The sequence below is a fragment of the Semicossyphus pulcher genome, unplaced genomic scaffold (assembly GCF_022749685.1).
Source record: "Semicossyphus pulcher isolate SPU_LCO1_2020_fin unplaced genomic scaffold, fSemPul1.0.p SCAF_1, whole genome shotgun sequence".
Classification (NCBI taxonomy): Eukaryota; Metazoa; Chordata; class Actinopteri; order Labriformes; family Labridae; genus Semicossyphus; species Semicossyphus pulcher.
The window spans coordinates 23,929,615-23,946,489 of NW_027211603.1; the positions used below are offsets into that span (position 1 = coordinate 23,929,615).

At 44.1% G+C, this 16,875-nt stretch overlaps 1 protein-coding gene across 1 annotated transcript; it reads right to left on the minus strand.

The window, feature by feature from the left end:
• Positions 1–356: 356 nt before the first annotated feature.
• cenpf (centromere protein F) lies at positions 357–16,211 on the minus strand. The gene is made up of 38 exons (XM_069661540.1): positions 16,191–16,211; positions 15,191–15,366; positions 14,962–15,087; positions 14,589–14,659; positions 14,369–14,505; positions 14,045–14,136; positions 13,696–13,963; positions 13,372–13,574; positions 13,105–13,230; positions 12,881–13,009; positions 12,454–12,576; positions 12,089–12,224; positions 11,876–12,005; positions 11,506–11,785; positions 11,176–11,382; positions 10,801–11,009; positions 10,517–10,646; positions 9,994–10,260; positions 9,329–9,916; positions 9,060–9,233; positions 8,068–8,930; positions 7,778–7,980; positions 7,577–7,700; positions 7,370–7,481; positions 7,168–7,279; positions 6,753–7,006; positions 6,541–6,649; positions 6,216–6,421; positions 5,875–6,093; positions 5,547–5,690; positions 5,173–5,362; positions 4,988–5,085; positions 4,790–4,831; positions 3,561–4,643; positions 3,309–3,438; positions 2,415–3,116; positions 2,028–2,149; positions 357–1,168 (listed from the first exon to the last, which is right to left on the minus strand). Exons 2-38 carry the CDS (start codon positions 15,350–15,352, stop codon positions 1,013–1,015), a joined length of 8,427 nt encoding a protein of 2,808 aa, XP_069517641.1. The 5' UTR covers positions 15,353–15,366; positions 16,191–16,211; the 3' UTR covers positions 357–1,012.
• Positions 16,212–16,875: the final 664 nt, after the last annotated feature.

Here is a 16,875-nt window from a genome sequence, read left to right on the forward strand (position 1 = left end):
GACCTTCTGATAAAAAACTAAACACGTGTTTCATGCATTACACACAGTTGTTTCTGGTTCCAATTTAACCTCAAACTTTACGTCTGAGCAACTATTGAAAAACAAAAGGTCCCACACAAGGTCTTATTCCCTCCAGACAGATAACTGCAGGTGTGTCCAGCCCTGGACACTGCTGCGCCCTCATGACAAACATCTTTTCTCCATATGGCTCAGGTGCTCCACCCTGTGGTGGCAGAGAGTACTGTGTGCTGTGTGCTTCTACAAGTTATCGTCAGAATAAAATCAGAGACATAACAGTCATGTATGAGACAAAGACACAAAAAGACCACACAGATGAAGCAGTAAAAAAGGTTTAGTAAAATGAACATAAAAACGCCATTTTGAACTATATGGCATCATTACCTATTTACAGCGATCAATGACTTTGATCTTTACCTATAAAAACACAGAAATTGATACAATATTGACCTGCTAGAAAATGTTGCAGTTCAGAAAGAGGAAAAGTCTAAACTAAAATTCTTCTTTCATCATGCTTGTTTTCTTGACAGTTATAAAAATATCTAAAAAATATTGATGTCTGAAAATCTAAAAAATGTTAGCTGCCATTAGCGATCAGGTGATATGTTACAGGACTAATAGATGGATGAAGCAGAGCTGTATATATCATCTACTATGTACAAAGGTGAGGGCATTTGTGGCAAACACCAAGGACAGGTGAGCAGTAAGTCAGTGGTAAAGACATGAAGAAACACAGAGAACAAAAACATATTGCTAGCTTACATTCAGGGGCATCACAAAAAATGCCAGCTTCATTCATTCATTCATCAAAAATCTGACATTTCTGAGATGTGAAACAATATTTCAAGCGACACACACAGAAAGAAAGGTTTTAGGCTGGCGGTCTTCTTTTTGTGGATCGTAGCGTTAATCATTTTTCGTGCCCATTAGTGCGCATGTGTATCTTTCTACAAATAAATCGCAAGTGCAAAAGTGTGAGAGTGTTTGTGTCTATCTACTGAACGTGACAGTTGTCGCCTTGTTGTGATTGTTGCCTTTCGTTCTGCTCGATTAGTGAATGATGCTGCAGTTTCTCCTCTCCACTCGGAGACAGACACTTCCTGTTTGAGCTTTCAGCAGAGGGACTCTGGAGAGGTATTGGCCCTAAAGCCTGCAGAGGGACAGAGAGACAAACAACCAGTTGAAGAGAGAAGGAGCAAAACACAACAGAACAGAATTTATGCCATTTGTGAATGAAAAAAAACTGAAATTCATCATGCAACAACAGTTGTGTGTAAGTGAACAGCTGACTGTGAGACCTTCTTTCCTCTTGACCTCTGTGACCTGAATCTTCTTCATCCTCCAAATCAACACCGGTTCACTTCAGCTGACCTGAAGTTATTAGAAGCTGACCTGAACTAAGTAAAGGTGAAAGGGTCCGGATATCCTGTAGACATACAAGGGGCCCCTCAAACTAACTGAGCACACGCACGTTGACCTAGTTAAGCCTTTGACTCTGGTTAACCATCTCTAACAGATCCTTCAGATACGAGCATGTGACCTCATAGATACAATGTGTATGAAATGTATCACTGTCTTTATGGTGACATGGTTTTCCATTTGCATTGATTTTCAACTTAGACCTGCATTTTTCCCAATAATACAATACAGTTAAAATCTATTAGGAACTAGCAGGTCTGCTCCTCCTGATAGGTGTATATTTGTTAAAGCTGTTAATGACACCGTTGGTCTTTATGCATCATTAATACTTTAGCTCTGTCTCTGCGTCATTTCACTTTTTGTCAATAAAGTTGGCAAAGCAGAATAACTGCAAAGGTTGATTTTTCTTTTTGACCAGTCAAGCTGACCGTACATCTTTAATCTCCCATCTCCTTTTATGTAATCCAGGGACATGATTCAGTGTTTGAAAAGCTTGCTATTTGTGTTGACAAGAGAGAAGGTGGGACAGGCGGACTACTGTGGTGTAGTGTGCATGCGTGTGTGTGAGAAAGCTGGTTGCAGCTGCCCACCTTGCCGTCAGGTCCAGATGCAGGAACCGTCTGTTTGGCAGCCAGCCGAGGACTGCAGCGCTTCACTGTGGTTCTCCTGATGATGAAGGGACTGGCCTCGCCCATTGGAATATCAGCAAACCCTGAGTGAGCACATACAAGGACTTTATTTAATACTTTGTTCTGCCAGCTACTATTCCAGCCAGAGATTTATCACATTTGTGAATTTGCACCTGTGTGACGCTGAGCTCAAGAATTTAAAAACAAAAAGCTGGAGGGTCTACAGTCTAACTTATAAACTCATCATGCTAACATGAGAGGCCATGCAGCTTAAAATATAACTCACACAAGAATATACCTGTACAGGAAACAAACATAGGTCCTGTTTTTCACAGCTGTTACACGTACCTCTCTGCACCAGCTCAGGAAGACCCTCAGGTTTGAACTCGTCCTCCTCCTGTTCGGTTCTGGGTTTGGGTGTTGTCACTGCGTTGGCTTTGATCTTCTTGGTCAGGTTGTGCAGGGCCTCCTGGGCGCTGTCTTTATCGCTGACATCACGGTGACCTCGTTTCCCCGAGCCCTTAGGAGACCTCTGAGGAGTTGAGGGAGCCATGTTCTCAGTGTTGTCGTCCGGTTTGTCTCCCTGATGTTTGGAGGAAGATTTTCTCGTTGAGCGCCGGCGGCGAGCACCGTCAGCACTGCCAGAGTGCATGCTAGCTTCTTTAGCATGTTGGCTAGCAGTGAGCTGCTCCAGCCGTGTCGTCAGCACTTCGTTGGTCTCTTCCAGTTTGTGGACTTTAACCATCAGGCTGCAGTATTTATCCATGCTCTCATCTGCCTCCCTGCTTTTCTCCTCCACAAGTTTGTTCAGTTCTTCCAACTCGCTCTTCGTCTCCTCCAGCTCTGTGTTTGTCTCCTCTAATTCCTTCTTCCTTCCATCGAGAGAAGCCTTCAGTTCTTCCACCTGCTTCGTGTTTTCCTCTGCCTCCTTGCTCTTCTGCTGCAGGGCCGTCTTCAGGTCTGCCATCTCCTTGTCTCTCACCTCTTCCTCCATCTTCAGCTGGTTCACCTCAGTCTTCACCTCCTCACTGCTCTTACTGCCGCCTGGAACTAAATGTTTACAAGACTTTCATATTTATGTGTTAACTTAACATTAACATTACTATTTTTTATATTTTCAAATTACATTGGTAAACGGACTACTGTATCATAGCATAGGGAAGTAGCTTCATGAATTTGAGTCGGTCCTGAGAACCTGCTCATCAGATCTTTTTAAAAGCTTAAGTGGAAGTGTTTTCATACCTGAGCTGTTCAGCATCACTTCCTTCTCCTGCTCCAGCTGTTTGCAGGTCTTCATCCACAGACTCATCTTGCTCAGGGCGGAGTCTCTCTCTTTAGTCAGACGAGCGGCACGAGACGTTAACTCTGAGGTCTGTAACAGGGAGAGAGAAAGAGGTAAGATTTAGTTAATTTTTTTTAGGATTGAAGGAGACAAACAAATAAAAGTAAACTTGCAAGCAACAAGGTAAAATGGATTATTCTGTTATGTTGTACCTGCTCATTGAGCTGTGCGACAGACAGCTTGTGTGTTTCCAGCTCTTTCTCCAGAGAACAGATGGCAGACACAAGAGCCGCTTGTTCCTCTGAGAGTTTCTTCTTCTCCTCTTCTGCTCTTTGCTTCTCTTGTTCCAGTGAAGAAAGAGATGAAGACAGCTTCTGGCTCTCTTCTTCAATCAAAGAAAGGGAAGACTGCAATTCTTGCTTTTCAGCCTCTGTTCTTTCCTTCTCTTGCTTTAATGAAGAGAGAGTTTGTTGCATGTCGTGATTTTCCTTTTCTACTGATGAGAGGTGAGATTGAAGCTCTTTGTCCTCAGCTAACAGCCCCTTCTCTCGCTCCAGCCTCTCTTTTTCCTCCTCTACAGATGTGAGAGTGCAGAGCAGGTTATTTCTCTCTTGTTCTGTTGAAATCAGGGTGGAGTGGAGTTTCTCCTTTTCTTCCTCTATCTGTTCTTTATCTGCCATAAGAGCTGAGAGGGATCTAACAGAGGTGTCTCTTTGCTCTGCCTCCTTCTCCCTCTCTTTCTCCAACACTTCTCTCTCTTGCTCTTTAGATTTTATGAGAGTTTTGAGCTCCTTCATTTCTTCCTCCAAAGCCTCAATACTGCTCCTCAGGTTGTTTCTCTCTGTCTCCCACTCCTCTCCCTGAGAGCGCAGCCTCTCTCCTTCAGTCTGCATACATGTTTTCTCTTTCTCCATCTCTAACAGCAGAGACTGCATCCTCTCTTTGTCTCTCTCTGTTTCCGCACTCTTTTGCTCGAGAGCGACCTCTCTCTGCCGAGAGGCTTCCAGCTGCGCCTGGAGGTCACCCACTCGTCTCGTTTGCCTCTCTGCTTCCTCTCTCATTCCTTTCTCCAGCTCTTCCACCCTGTTTTTCTGCCTCTCCTCTTCCTCTCTTCTGTCTACCTCTGCCTGCTCCAACCCCCTCTCCAGCTCCTCCTTAGCAGCCTTTAGTTCTTCTATCTCTCTGTTTTTTGTTTCCAGCTCCCTCTCCATCTGTTCTTTCTCAGATCTCAGGTCGTCCAGCGTGGCAGAGAGCTCCGATAGTTTCTCGCTGAGGTCTCTCTTCTCCTCCTCCACCTGAAGACAGAGAGGAGAGTTTGTAGGATAGATAGAAGAGGAGAAATCTGATTAACAACTATCATGTGTTACTGTCAGATCATGTAGAAAAACATCAGATACACAAAGAGCATCAAATAGCCAAACATGGATTAATAAGACGGTACCTTTGTCCTTTCCTCCTCCAGCTCAGCTTTGGCTGTTTCAGCCTGTGTAAAGACACAGCACATTTTCGTTTAATACAGTGTGAGGATTGTTGACCTTTTATCAAACACTCTAGCAAAAAATATATACATCTATCTGCAACGGTTGAAATGAGCTGCCTCAGTTATTTTTCTGACACATGCACGTTCACCACAGAATACCTGCATCACAGCCTCCTCCAGACTTTGCTCTTCATCTTCCTTCTCTCGCTCCAGGGCATCGATGCGATCCTGCAGTGAGTCAGACTTTCTCTGTGCAGCTAGAGAAGTAAAAGAGTCACATTAAGGTCAACACCGACTCACAAACCACGAGAGGTTCTTTCAATTCAAAGGATGTTAAAAGTCACCTTTCAGCAGCTCCCCCATCTTCTTTTTCTTCCTCTCGTCCGACTCGATGCGGACCTGGAGCTTTTCGATACCGGTCCTCATCTGCTGGACCTCATCTTGTGTCGAGTTCAGACGGGAGGCAATCTCTCCTTTTTCTAGCAGAGAGGACTCGAGAGACTGTGAGAGACGACACACTTCTCCCTCCAGAGCCTGGAGGATAAAACAGGAAGATAAAGAGAAAACATTTTTATCAACATACCTGGAATACAGTTTTTAAAATCTACAACTTCTGAAACTCAAGTGCATCTGAAACACCTAAGTTTTTAATTTATCTTGTGTTCCACTTACAAGATAGAGAGCGAGCATCATGAAAACTAAAGAAACCCCTCCTCACCTGTATCTTGCCCTCCATGGACTCAGTGTTGTGATTGGCTGAGGTGTGGTCTTCTTTGATCCTGTCAAGCTGCCCAATGAGCTCCGCTCTTTCTCCGCTCTGGTGGGATATCGCCTGCTCCAGCGCCTTAATCTGCTCCATCAGCTGAGGTGAAAAACATGGGATGAGTGCTCAAACTTTACTAAATACTATATCAGTACATTTGAACATGACAATGTGCACATTATTTATGCTATGCTAACTCTCAATAAAATACTTTTTTTTTTTTACCTGTATCTAATTTGTCAAGTAACTCTTCACTCAAAGCACCTTGCCTATCTGCACGTACCTGCTGCCTCTCTGTCTTCACCTTCTCCGTGCTGCTTTGCAGGGCTTCGTACTCCTTCCTCCCTGCCCTGATGTCGTCCTCCAGGATGGAAATCAGGTTCCTGGTGTCACAGTTAGTCTTCTCCAGACTGTGAGCTTTCTCTCTCCACTGGCCCAAAGACTGGTTCAGGTCATCTCGCTCCTCTGTGCAGGAAACCAGTTCAGACCTCAGCTGGGTGGTCTGGAGAAATAGTGAGATTTAGAATAGAAATGTATTGACCAGTGGGCTTCAAAACAGGCGATACAGACACAGTGATTTAGCCCCTACACATCCAGCTAATATGCTTTTGAGGGAGTGCTCACCTCTGTCGTAAGTGTGTCCACCTGCTGCTCCATGCCTGAACAGGTCCTCCTCTGGCTCTCCATCTCATCCTTCAGTTTGCTTCTCTGCTCCTGCAGCGTCTCCAGCTCAGACTCCATGCCCAGGATGTGCTGCTCCAGGTTGGCCTTCTCAGAGCGGACCCTCTTCAGCTCGCTCTCCTGCTGGAGGAATTTCTCGTCCCATCCACCTTCAGAGACAGGACAATATCTTATCAGTTTCAACACAATAAAAAACCCTTAAAGCCTGCCTCATCCATCATAATCTACCCTGGAGAAGTGAATCTCTCAGATGCAGTACGATATTCACCTTTGGCCATTTCCAGTCCTTCCAGCATCTCCATCACATCGGCCAGCTGACATTTAGCAGTTTGCAGCTGCAGAGTTAACGTCTCTCTCTCATCTGACAGCTGCGCCAGCTGATAATAAGCAAACATAAGAAGTATCAGTTATACTGAAGCAGCTGTGTAACTGTTGCAGTTAGGATCTTCGTGGTATTTGGCTGCAACGTCTTCCCCCTACCTGGTCAGTGATGCCTTTCTTCTCCTCCTGATTTACGCTCAGCTTATGAGCTGCACAACGTGCCTCCTCCTCTGCTGCTTGAACTTTCTCTTCCAAGTTTTGAACTTGGACTTCCAGTTCAGAGGTCAACTCCATTCTCAGCTCGAGGTCTGTTTTCAGTAGGTCAACCTCTGAGCGCAGCGACTGGAGCTCATTTTCCTGATTTGTGATTGTGTCCTTGAAGCGGCTGGAGTCATCTTGTGCCTGGGACGACTCTGTTTATTGAATATATACAGATTATTTAAACATTACTGAACATACTTCTTGCAGAAAAAGAAATAATGAGTCTAAAGTTGAAGCTCAGCCTAAAATGAAGGTAATGCAAGAAACTGTTATTTTAAGTACAGCTATAAGCAGCATGTAATTATTTACGCACCAGAGGATTCTAACGGTTGCGTCTCATCGAGGGAAGGAGATGGAAGAGAAAGCTCAGAGATTTCAGGTTTACTTTGAAGCATATCTCCAGAACCACTGATGTCTTCAGGAACCTGCGAGAGAATAAAACATTCATAACATTGCTAATAATGCTTAATAATAAAATAAAAGACAGAAGAGCACACAGTGTCACTGTTGTGTACCTGATCTAAAGGCTCCTGTTGATGCTGCTGCTCCATTTCATCTTCACTGGCCACACATGCTGCCCTCTCCTCACCAGACTGCTCTTGGATCATCTCTTTGTCACTAGCAGGGCTGAGGGAGATGAGATTTATTTATCACAAAATATAAAAATACTACAAAAAAAGACACAAAAAGACATGTATATTTTTGTTTGTTTGTTTTGCTACCTGGAAGCGTCTTCCAACTGCTTGGGAAGTTCACCAACTTCAGACCCCACAGGAAGGGCCTCAGTATTGGTGCTGACGCTCGAATCAAGTGTTGGCTCAGCATCAGTCTGTCCTGCTGCTTCTGCTGAGGAAAACATTACAGTTAAATTCATATTCACACAGAAGCAGCAGCAGCAGCGTCTACTTTTGGTTCACACTCACCAACAGTTTCCGTCTCCTCAGACTCCATGTGGCTGATTTTTTCCTCTGGGTTCTGAGTTGGCTGTGACTCTGAGAGCAGCTGTATGAGGCTGCTCTGTTGGTCCACCTGCTCCATCAGTGAATCGTACTGCTGCTTGAACACGGACAGCTCCGTCTGTAAGGCCCCCAACTTCTGATGCAGCACTGCCTCAGCCTGGGAGCTCCTGTGGGACAATGAATAAGTCACTTATAATTACAGCTTATATAAACAGCACAGAACACGAGTACATGAAACTTATACTGTACAGTACCTCTCTTTGTTCTCCTCCTCAGTCCTCTTGTCTCTCATCTCCAGCTGCTCCTTCAGGCTCTGCTGCTCCTGCTCCGAGGACAGGAGGGAGCGCTGCATGCTCTCCTTCTCCTCTCTGAGTGAAGCCACCTCGCCCTCCCACCTCTCTGTGCTTTCTTGTAGCTGCAGCTTCTCTTCAGCTACTTGATCCAAGCTAGACTGTAGCTTGACGTACTCTTCAGTCAGCTGATTGTATTTCACTTCCAGCTGCAGCTTTTCCTCCACTGCTCGCTTTGAGGTATTAATCTCAAATGTGAGCTCGCTCAGTTTGGCCTCAAGTTGGATTTTTTCCTCATTTATCAGACTGAGAGTAACATCTAGTTGGGCTTTCTCCTCCATGAGCTGACTAAGGGCTGTATCAGCTTCTTGTTTCTCTGCAGTCTTTTCTTCAGTTAACGCTTTAATGCGGCTCTGCAGCTGTTTGTTCTCCTCAGTTAGCTCGTCTACAGTGGCCTCCAGCTGTTTCTTCTCTGCATTTACTTGAATAAGTTTGGCTTCTACCTGCTCTTTGTCATCTGCTAACTGTTTCAAAGTACTGTCAAGCTGGTTCCTCTCCTGTAACAGCTGGTTAAGGCTGTTGTCTTTGTCCTGGGTGATCTGCCTGAGAGCTGTCTCTAACTGGACGTTTTCCTCTTTGCTCTGACTGAGTTTAGACTCTAAAGTTGCAATGCTCTCCTCCAGCTGGCTTAGCTTGACAGCGTCCTCCTCCAGACGACTGAGCTCACAGCTCCTCTCCATCAACTCCTCCCTCGCTGTGACGTACTGCGTCTCCAGCACAGAGTTCTGAGATTGGACTTCTTCCAAGCGGGTTTCCAAGACCAACACCTGGAGAGATAAGAGTTCAGATTGAATCCAGTTAGGGGTGTTATCTTCCCTGCAGGCCAACAGCAGCTGATACCAATTAGCTGCCTGAGCTGTGGAATAATTTTATGGTGTGAAAGACAGATGCTCTACCTGGGCTTTGCTGTCCTCCAGTCTGGACTCCATGTCAGACATCTGGATCTGGTTTTGGGCCAGCTGAGCCTCCAGTGACTCTATGGTTCCCTTCAGCTCCTCCACCTGTCCGTCAAAAGAGTTCATGACCGTCTCGTTGTCCTCCAGGTCCATCTGCAGCATCTCCAGCTGGACCTTCACGTGAGAAGATAAATCAAGACAGAAAGTAAGTAAAACAAAGACTCATCGCACTTGTTTTTTATACACTTCTGATCAAATCTAAAACCAACCTTGATTTTGTTCATGGCGACCACCTTCTCCTTCAGCTGCTCCGAGGTTTTGCTCTGCTCTGCCTCGGCTTTGTTCAGCTTCTCCTTCAGACTCTTTATCGTGCCGTCTCTCTCCTCTAAGCCGCGTGAAGCAGCAGACAGTGTCGCCTTCATGCTTTTGATCTCCTCCCTCCGAGAGCTGGACTCTGCTTTGACAGCAGCAACCGATTTCCTAGTTGCTTCAAGCTTCTCTTTCAGGCATTTCTCCTTGTTGAGGGCGTTTTCAATCTCCAACGCGTGACTCTCCGACTCTTTGCTCATCTTCTCTGTCAGCTCTTTGACCTCCGTCTCCAAAGTAAAGATCACATTGACTTTCTCTGCCAGGGTGATCTCCAAGTTGGACTTGACTTCAATAGCTGATGAGAGACTCTCTTGAAGAGCGTCTAGTTGCTTCTTAAGCTCAGCATGAGATTCATTGATCGCGTCCAGTTCATTCTTTAAGACTGGAAGCTTCTCTAAGGCTTCTCTGCTTGCCGATACCTCGTCCTCTAAGGATGATATCTGCTCCAGAAGGCTGTTGATCTTCTCAGTCTGAGTCTGCTGGAGGTTCTTAAGAAGTAAAGTAAATGTGAGAAAATATGCACAACAAAATAAAACAACCAAACATAAGACGTGTAAAGTGTTACCTCAGCCTCCTTCTTTGCCTTTTCCAGCTCAGCCTTTTCTTCCTCCAGAGACGAAATGTGAGCTTCAGCCTCACTCAGCTGCTCCGCCTTCTCCTCTGTTTGGCCCTGCTGATCCTTCAGCTCCTCCTCCAACTGTTTGAGCTCTTCTGATTTCTTGTCGTTCATCTTCTTGTGTTCCTCTACATCGTCTGTCAGCTTCTTAATCTGTTTCTGCAGCTCGGCTCCAAGCTGCTCCTGGACCTTCAGGAACTGATCCGTAGAACTGACCTGAAACATGAACAGAAGTCTCAACTATGACTGCTGTTGGTTCAGATAAAAGTTGATCTGTTATCAAAATAGATTTACTTTACCACAGGAAAAAATAACAATTTGTTACATAGTGTTTAAACTGTTAGCATTACTTAATACATCCAGAAATGTCACCAAAGTTTTATCAACTCCAAAAGAAACAATCAAATGTGAAAACATAAACATTAGTTGTTCCAATTAAAAAACTCTCTGTTACTGTCCAGAAAAAACAGACCTGTTGTTTGGTGAGCTGAAGCTCTTGCTGAGCCTCCTCCAACTTCAGCTGGAGCTGCTCGGCCTCTTCAACCTTTGCTGAAACACTATCCTCACACTGCTTCAGCAGGGATGCCTTCTCCTCCGCCAACCTGGTTAGGATGAGACACCAAAGATAGAAGATTTTTACTGTAGCTTGAGTCAACCCTAAAGTCTCATGTCCACAGTACAGGAAGTTGGAATCAGACTCTCAGACGTACCATCATTTTTTACAAAATTATCTGAAAACAACAGTTAAAATGTCACCTGGCATTTTGCTCCTCCTGCTGTGCAGTGGTTCGAGCGAGGCTCTCTCTCAACTGGCTGACCTCTGCCTGTCCCAGCTCGAGCAGCTGGTCTTTGGAGCGAGCCAGGTCGCAGGCTGTCTGGTGCTCGTCCTGCAGCTCTGTGTTGGTCCTCTCGGCCTGCTCCGCTCGAGTCGTCTCCTTTTGCAGACGTGACTGCAGATCTTTGACCTGCTCGACCAAAAGAGCACCCGGCAACAGAAGGAACCAGTTTAATCTGTGACTGTTATTATGTTGTTTTAGATGCAGGAAAAAAAATCTCCTGTTGTCTAACTACTTTTTTTTTTAGCTACAAACTCATTTTCTTTTAAATTGTGAAACAGACAAAACCACACACCTGAGCTTCAAGCTGAGCCACTTGCACGGCAACGTTCTCCAGGTCTTTGGTGTGTTTCTGTCCAACCTCTGAGAACTTCGACTGGAGCTGCTGGTACTGATGCTCCCTCTCCTCCAACTCTGTGCTCTTGTTGAGGAGTTCTCCCTTCAAGGAGTCGATGAGGGCAGACAGACTCGCCTTGTCTCCCTCTAAACTCACAAGCTGCTTCTACAATAGTGACAAATATATTCAAGTCGAGGATCAATAGCAGGAAGAAAGTGAAATATCTAAAACTTCAATGGAATAATCTCAAAAGTAAAGGGCCATAATTAGCCATAATTTCCATCTTACCTTAACTCCATCATTAGCCTCATTCAGCGAGGTCACGCTGTTCTCCAAGTTTCCAATCTTGTCAGTGAGGTCTTTCTGCACAGCCTCAGTCTCATTAATCAGGGTCTCCTTTTCTTTCTTCCACTCCAGCAGAGCGTCGTGTTCTTGTTTCAGGTCCTTACACTCGCTCTGACTCATGGTGAGATTGGATTTGAGCTCTTGGGTCTCCTTCTCGAGGACCGTCAACCTGTTGGTCAGCTTCTCTGTCTCCTGCTTCTGTTTCTGCAGATCGTTCTGAGATCTACGTGGAATAAGAATGTAGATGATTAAAGAGCGAGTTAAATATTACAGATAGAGGGCAGTCTTTGTTCGTTCTCTAAAGTAAAGCTACCTGTCATTTTTGGTCTCTGCATCAGAAAGCGTCTTCTTCAGGTTTTCCAGCTCCCGGGCCGAAGCCTGAGTCTGCTGCTCCAGTTTAGACTGAAGTCTCTTCACCTCCTCCGCCTGTGCTTCTGATTTCGCTGAGAAGCACAAACACAATCAGGTTAAAAACTGAGATTGGATGATTCTCTGCTACTCTCTGTAATTTCTACTACAAATTTACCTTTGATGTCATCAAGTAATCCCTGGGTGCGCTTGAGGCTCTGGTCCGCGCTCTTCTTCTCGTCCTCCAGCTGACTCAGACGCCTGCTGCTCTGGTCCAACTGAACAGTTGTAGTGTTCTTCTCTTTTTGCAGCTCCTGGAGGGAGGAAGACATGTGGAGAGGACATGAGAGGCAGCACAGAGAGGTGAGGAAAGACAAGAAGACCATGTGTAGAGAGAGCGTGTCAGGAATGTAAATAAAATGTTGAATGTGGAAGACGTGCTCCTGGTACTGAGATAAATACATGACACCTTTACATTTGCAGAATTTGGTTAAAATATTTTTGATCATTTAGTAAGTAAATATTCTCATAAAATCAACCCACCTCCATCTTCTTGCGGAGGTCCTGCTCTTTGGTCTGGCTGGCCTGGAGGCTCTGATCTGATCTGAGCAGTTTCTGTTTCTGCTCCTCCACAGTTCTCTCCATCTGACTCTTCTGGAAGCTCATCTGGAGAGGACCAAGAGGACAGAAGAGTTAAAAGGGGAAGAAGGAAGTAGGAAGGACTGAGGAGTTTGAGAGCACATGCCTTAAACCCTTTTAAATAGAGAGAAGAAGGTGATGCAAACAGCTGGACTGACTTCTTCAATCACTAATCAAATGTCATCTGCAAGGTAAAAGTCTGCACACTATGCATGCAAACTGGAGTAGATGCTATTGCACTAGGGTTAACTTAAACAAGTTGATTGCATGGTGAAGAATGAATTTACCATGAAGGTAGAGCAGGAAAGAGCCAGACTGAGATGTAACGTACCTTCTCCATGTCCGCCTGCAGCACGTTGTGTTCTTTTTTGGCCTGTTGGAGCTCTTGTGATAACTTGGTTCTGGTCTGGTTCAGCTGCTGGTCCAAAGCCTGGTGAGAACTCTGCAGCTGAGCTAGCTCCTAGACAAGAACAAAAAAAAAGCATTTCATTTATGTTTGAAAATAACCTCAGAATATCAAAGGTCATATGAAGTTAAAGGTCCAGCCTGTGAGACCTTTTGACTGTCTCTCTCCTGGTCCTTGAGTTTTTGCTCCTGGGCTCGTCTGCAGCTCTCAGCGTTGTGCCTCTGACAGTTCATCTCCTCTGTCACTTGTTTCAGCTTCTGCTCAACTGATGAACACTGAGGAAAATATGCAGACTCTTTGTCAGTCATTGACATGTTTTCTTCATTTTTCACTTATCTTTCTCACAATAAAATAAGTTACCGAGCAGAAATAGAGCAAGACTCATATATCCTACATTACCACCAATAGAGGCCCACCTTGGAAACAGCCTGCAGGTGTTTGTCTGTAGCCTGACTCAGCTCATGGCTGGTCTTGGCCACGTCTCTTTCCCGCTCGGTCAGCTCCTTGCGGGTCTGGTTCAGTTGGGTTTGGAGTTCCTGAAGCTTGGAGGCTTGACTACGAATTTCCTTCTCTTGATTGGACAGATTCCGCTCCAGCTCCATCAGACGGCTACGCAGCTCTGATGATAACACAGTAAACATGATCAGGATATCTAAATCAAAGCGAGCCTTTACAGAAGCAGCCAATGTGCACAATAAAAATCTCCCTTATATGTTGCATAAATGATATGTAACAGTTACCTTGGTTCATGGTCTTTAGCTGCTCCGTCTGTATGGACGATCCACTGGGGCTCTGCATCACTATGGAAGAACTCATCCGCTGGCTGGGTTTAATAGGCGTCTCCTCGTGGGCGTCCCAGAGGGATGTCCCCCGCCTCTTTAGAGGCGTTTCCATAGCATCCTGAGACAGGCGGCTATGCGCCTGCTCCTGCCATGGAAAAATGGAGGATCCAGCTTGGCGGGCAGCGATGTCCTTGTGGCTTACACTGACTGAGGACTGACTCAGCAGCTAAAAGAGAAGAGATAAGTTAAGATCATTAGCTGCAAAAAACAAAACAAATCCCATAATAAACACAAGTCATTTACTCACCTTGACCTGCAGAACTTTGAGCTCAGTCTCCAGCCTTTTTCTTTCTTCCACCTCCTGGCTGTATTTCTCCTGAAGCTCCTCCAGTCTGTTATCTATGGAGCACAAATGCCATGCAACAGTGAACTGACAAAACCATTCAGAATCACTTGAATACATATCTTTGGCGCCCATAGAAATTTCCAGCAGTTAAGAAGAAGCAATATGACAATATGCAATAATACAAGGCTGAAAGGTAAGCTTATAGCTATAAAACATAAAACAAGAGGGAAAATCTACTGGCATGAATTGATAAAATACATACAGCACGATACAAAGAGGATATACCTTGCTGTCTGTAGGCGTGGACAGGAGCTGGGGTGGGGAAACTCTTCTGTGGAGTGGTGTAAGGCTGAAGGTCAGCAGAGGATGACGACAAGGAGGACGAGCCAGCAGGCTGAGAACGATCCAGCTCATTTTTGTATCTGAAAAAAAAAAGCAAAGACAATATTAACAAACCACCCTCTTTATTTATGTAAATATGAATGTCAACAGACAGTGAACTCACTTCTTAAGCTCCTGCTCCAGCCGTTCTATGGTCTTCCTGCAGGAGGTGAGCTGACCCTCCAGGTAGCTCACCTAGGTTTAGGAAGCAATTTAGTCAAGATAAAAGAAAGGAAAACATTTCTCTTTGTGTCATTTTGTTTTTTCGTTAGACAGAGATGCTCTTCTATTATTGTGTTAATGTTATAACATTACAGTTCTTATATTTAATAGATAAAAACAATGGCTTAAGGAAACATTTAAGTATATCTTTGAAGTATGAATATCCGCTGTTGATTATCTGTGCATTGATAACTTTGTCCCCAAGTAGCATGTTAAACAGCAATAAACGGTAAACTATAGGAGACATTTCTCCCAATCTCGCTTCAGAAACTGACCTGCTGCTCTTTGACTCCGAGGTCATGGCTGACCTTTTGACGGGCTTTCTCCACAGAGTCGCAAGACTCTACTAATGACTGGTTCTCTCTTTTCAAAGCAGAGGTTTCACTACGTTCACTGTCCGCCTGAGGGAAGAGGAGCATGATCAACAGATGTATTTCTACAACTTGTTTAATATTTATTCTTTTTTTGCTTTTTTTTTTTTTTACAGAATTTCAAGACACTAACCTTTTGTTTCTGTTTTTGCAGGGCAGCTTCTAGAGAGTCCAGCTGAAACTGTTTCTGGGACCTTTCCTTCTTTAGTTTGTCCAACTGGCCCTCCAACTCCTGGATCTTCTGCAGGGCTTTCCCTGGAAGTCCATCCTTCCACTCCTCCACCGCCCAGCTCATGGTTTATAACCTGACTGAGCAGACATCAACTCATTAAAGGGGAAAACAATTCAAATCTACAAAAGGCTCATTAATGACACCCGTATAAACAACAAGCAATGTTAGGGCAAATGACATGTGCCTTACTAACTGCCATGTGATATAAACAAATCTTCTTTCAACAAAAATAAAAACAGTGAAGAGGGAAAGATGAGTGCTAATTCAAGCCAAAATTAACCACATATATGACATATAGACCATAATAAATCATATATCATAAGCTACGATATGAATTTGTGTTAGCAAATTGGTTAACGCTAATGGTTGCTAACAAGAAAACATCAACACTAGTATTGCTAACTTATAATGGCGTCAAACATCACGTTATTTAAAAAAAGACGTTAAAGTAAATGGAAACCTTGTGGTTTGCTACTTTAAAATGTTTATTTACAAACAAACGAGCATGAAGATGGCAAAGCTAGTTTAGCTTTGCCGTAGCTAATCTAACGTAAACGAACGTTGATGTTAACCCATAGTTTCAATGTTATTTAGTGAACTACCCCTTAATAAAAACACGTCTTAGATTTACTTTCTGTTAACAATAAACGTAATTATAAGAGAAACTTAAACGCCAGGCTGACAGAAACAGCTTGTATTGGATATAAAGTTATCTATTCGGACGAGCTGCGCTGAACATGGTTTTTGCAAGTACGTCAATTTTAATTTAACGTTAAATTGAAATAACCAACATCGACGGCTGGAAAGGACAAAATATGATTTGAAATAACACATGTGCAAACGTTCATTTAAAGCTTAGATTAATATACAAGAATTAACGATTAAACATAGTAGCTCTTACTTTGGGCGCGATGCTTCTTTATCTCACACACTGTTTGAGTTGATCTCGTTGAAAAATTCAAACTCTAGCGGAGGAAACCGCAATCCGCTCAGCTCGATGGCCATTGGCTACTTTCAGTGACGTCAGTCATACAACGCTCACGATTGGTCCTATTAGTCTAGCTAGGTACTGCCTCAACAGTGCCACCAGGTGGTGTGATTTTGTAAGTGCTCACAAGAAACAGTTGACTATCCTCCACAGGCCATAGACAGTAATGTCACAGACAGAAAGAGACATTCCTCCAAACCCTGTTTGTAAACTAATCACAAATTAACAAAATTAAAGGCTGGGACCAGAAGCTAATGAAACAAGTGTGCGACTTCACACTGCAACAAAACAAGTTAAGATTTTCAGCTTAAAGATATTAAAGATTTGCACAGCTGACAGAGGGTAAGCATATTCTTTTTTCTGGTATGATGATTAAGTACTTACAATCTACAAGGAGTATAACAGTCACAATGTCTTCTAGGTACTTTATAAACAAAATAATGATCTGAGGTGTATTAGGTGGTACTTTATCTCAGCACATTTGCACTGTTTGTTGCACTATTGTCTACTGTCTCCTGTCTATAAGTGTTGTTGCTGAGCAGCTGAGGTTTGGTGGCTCTAAGCATTGCTGTCACTGGCCCCTGTCAGAAATGTTTTA

Bases quoted from the DNA above. Each gene is read 5' to 3' on its own strand.
- cenpf (XM_069661540.1), bottom strand. From the start codon at position 15,352: ATGAGCTGGGCGGTGGAGGAGTGGAAGGATGGACTTCCAGGGAAAGCC. The intron at 9,234-9,328 runs GTTGGTTTTAGA...TCTCACGTGAAG, and splicing joins TCGCCATGAACAAAATCAAG to GTCCAGCTGGAGATGCTGCA. The intron at 6,094-6,215 runs GTGAGCACTCCC...CTATTTCTCCAG, and splicing joins TGGACACACTTACGACAGAG to ACCACCCAGCTGAGGTCTGA.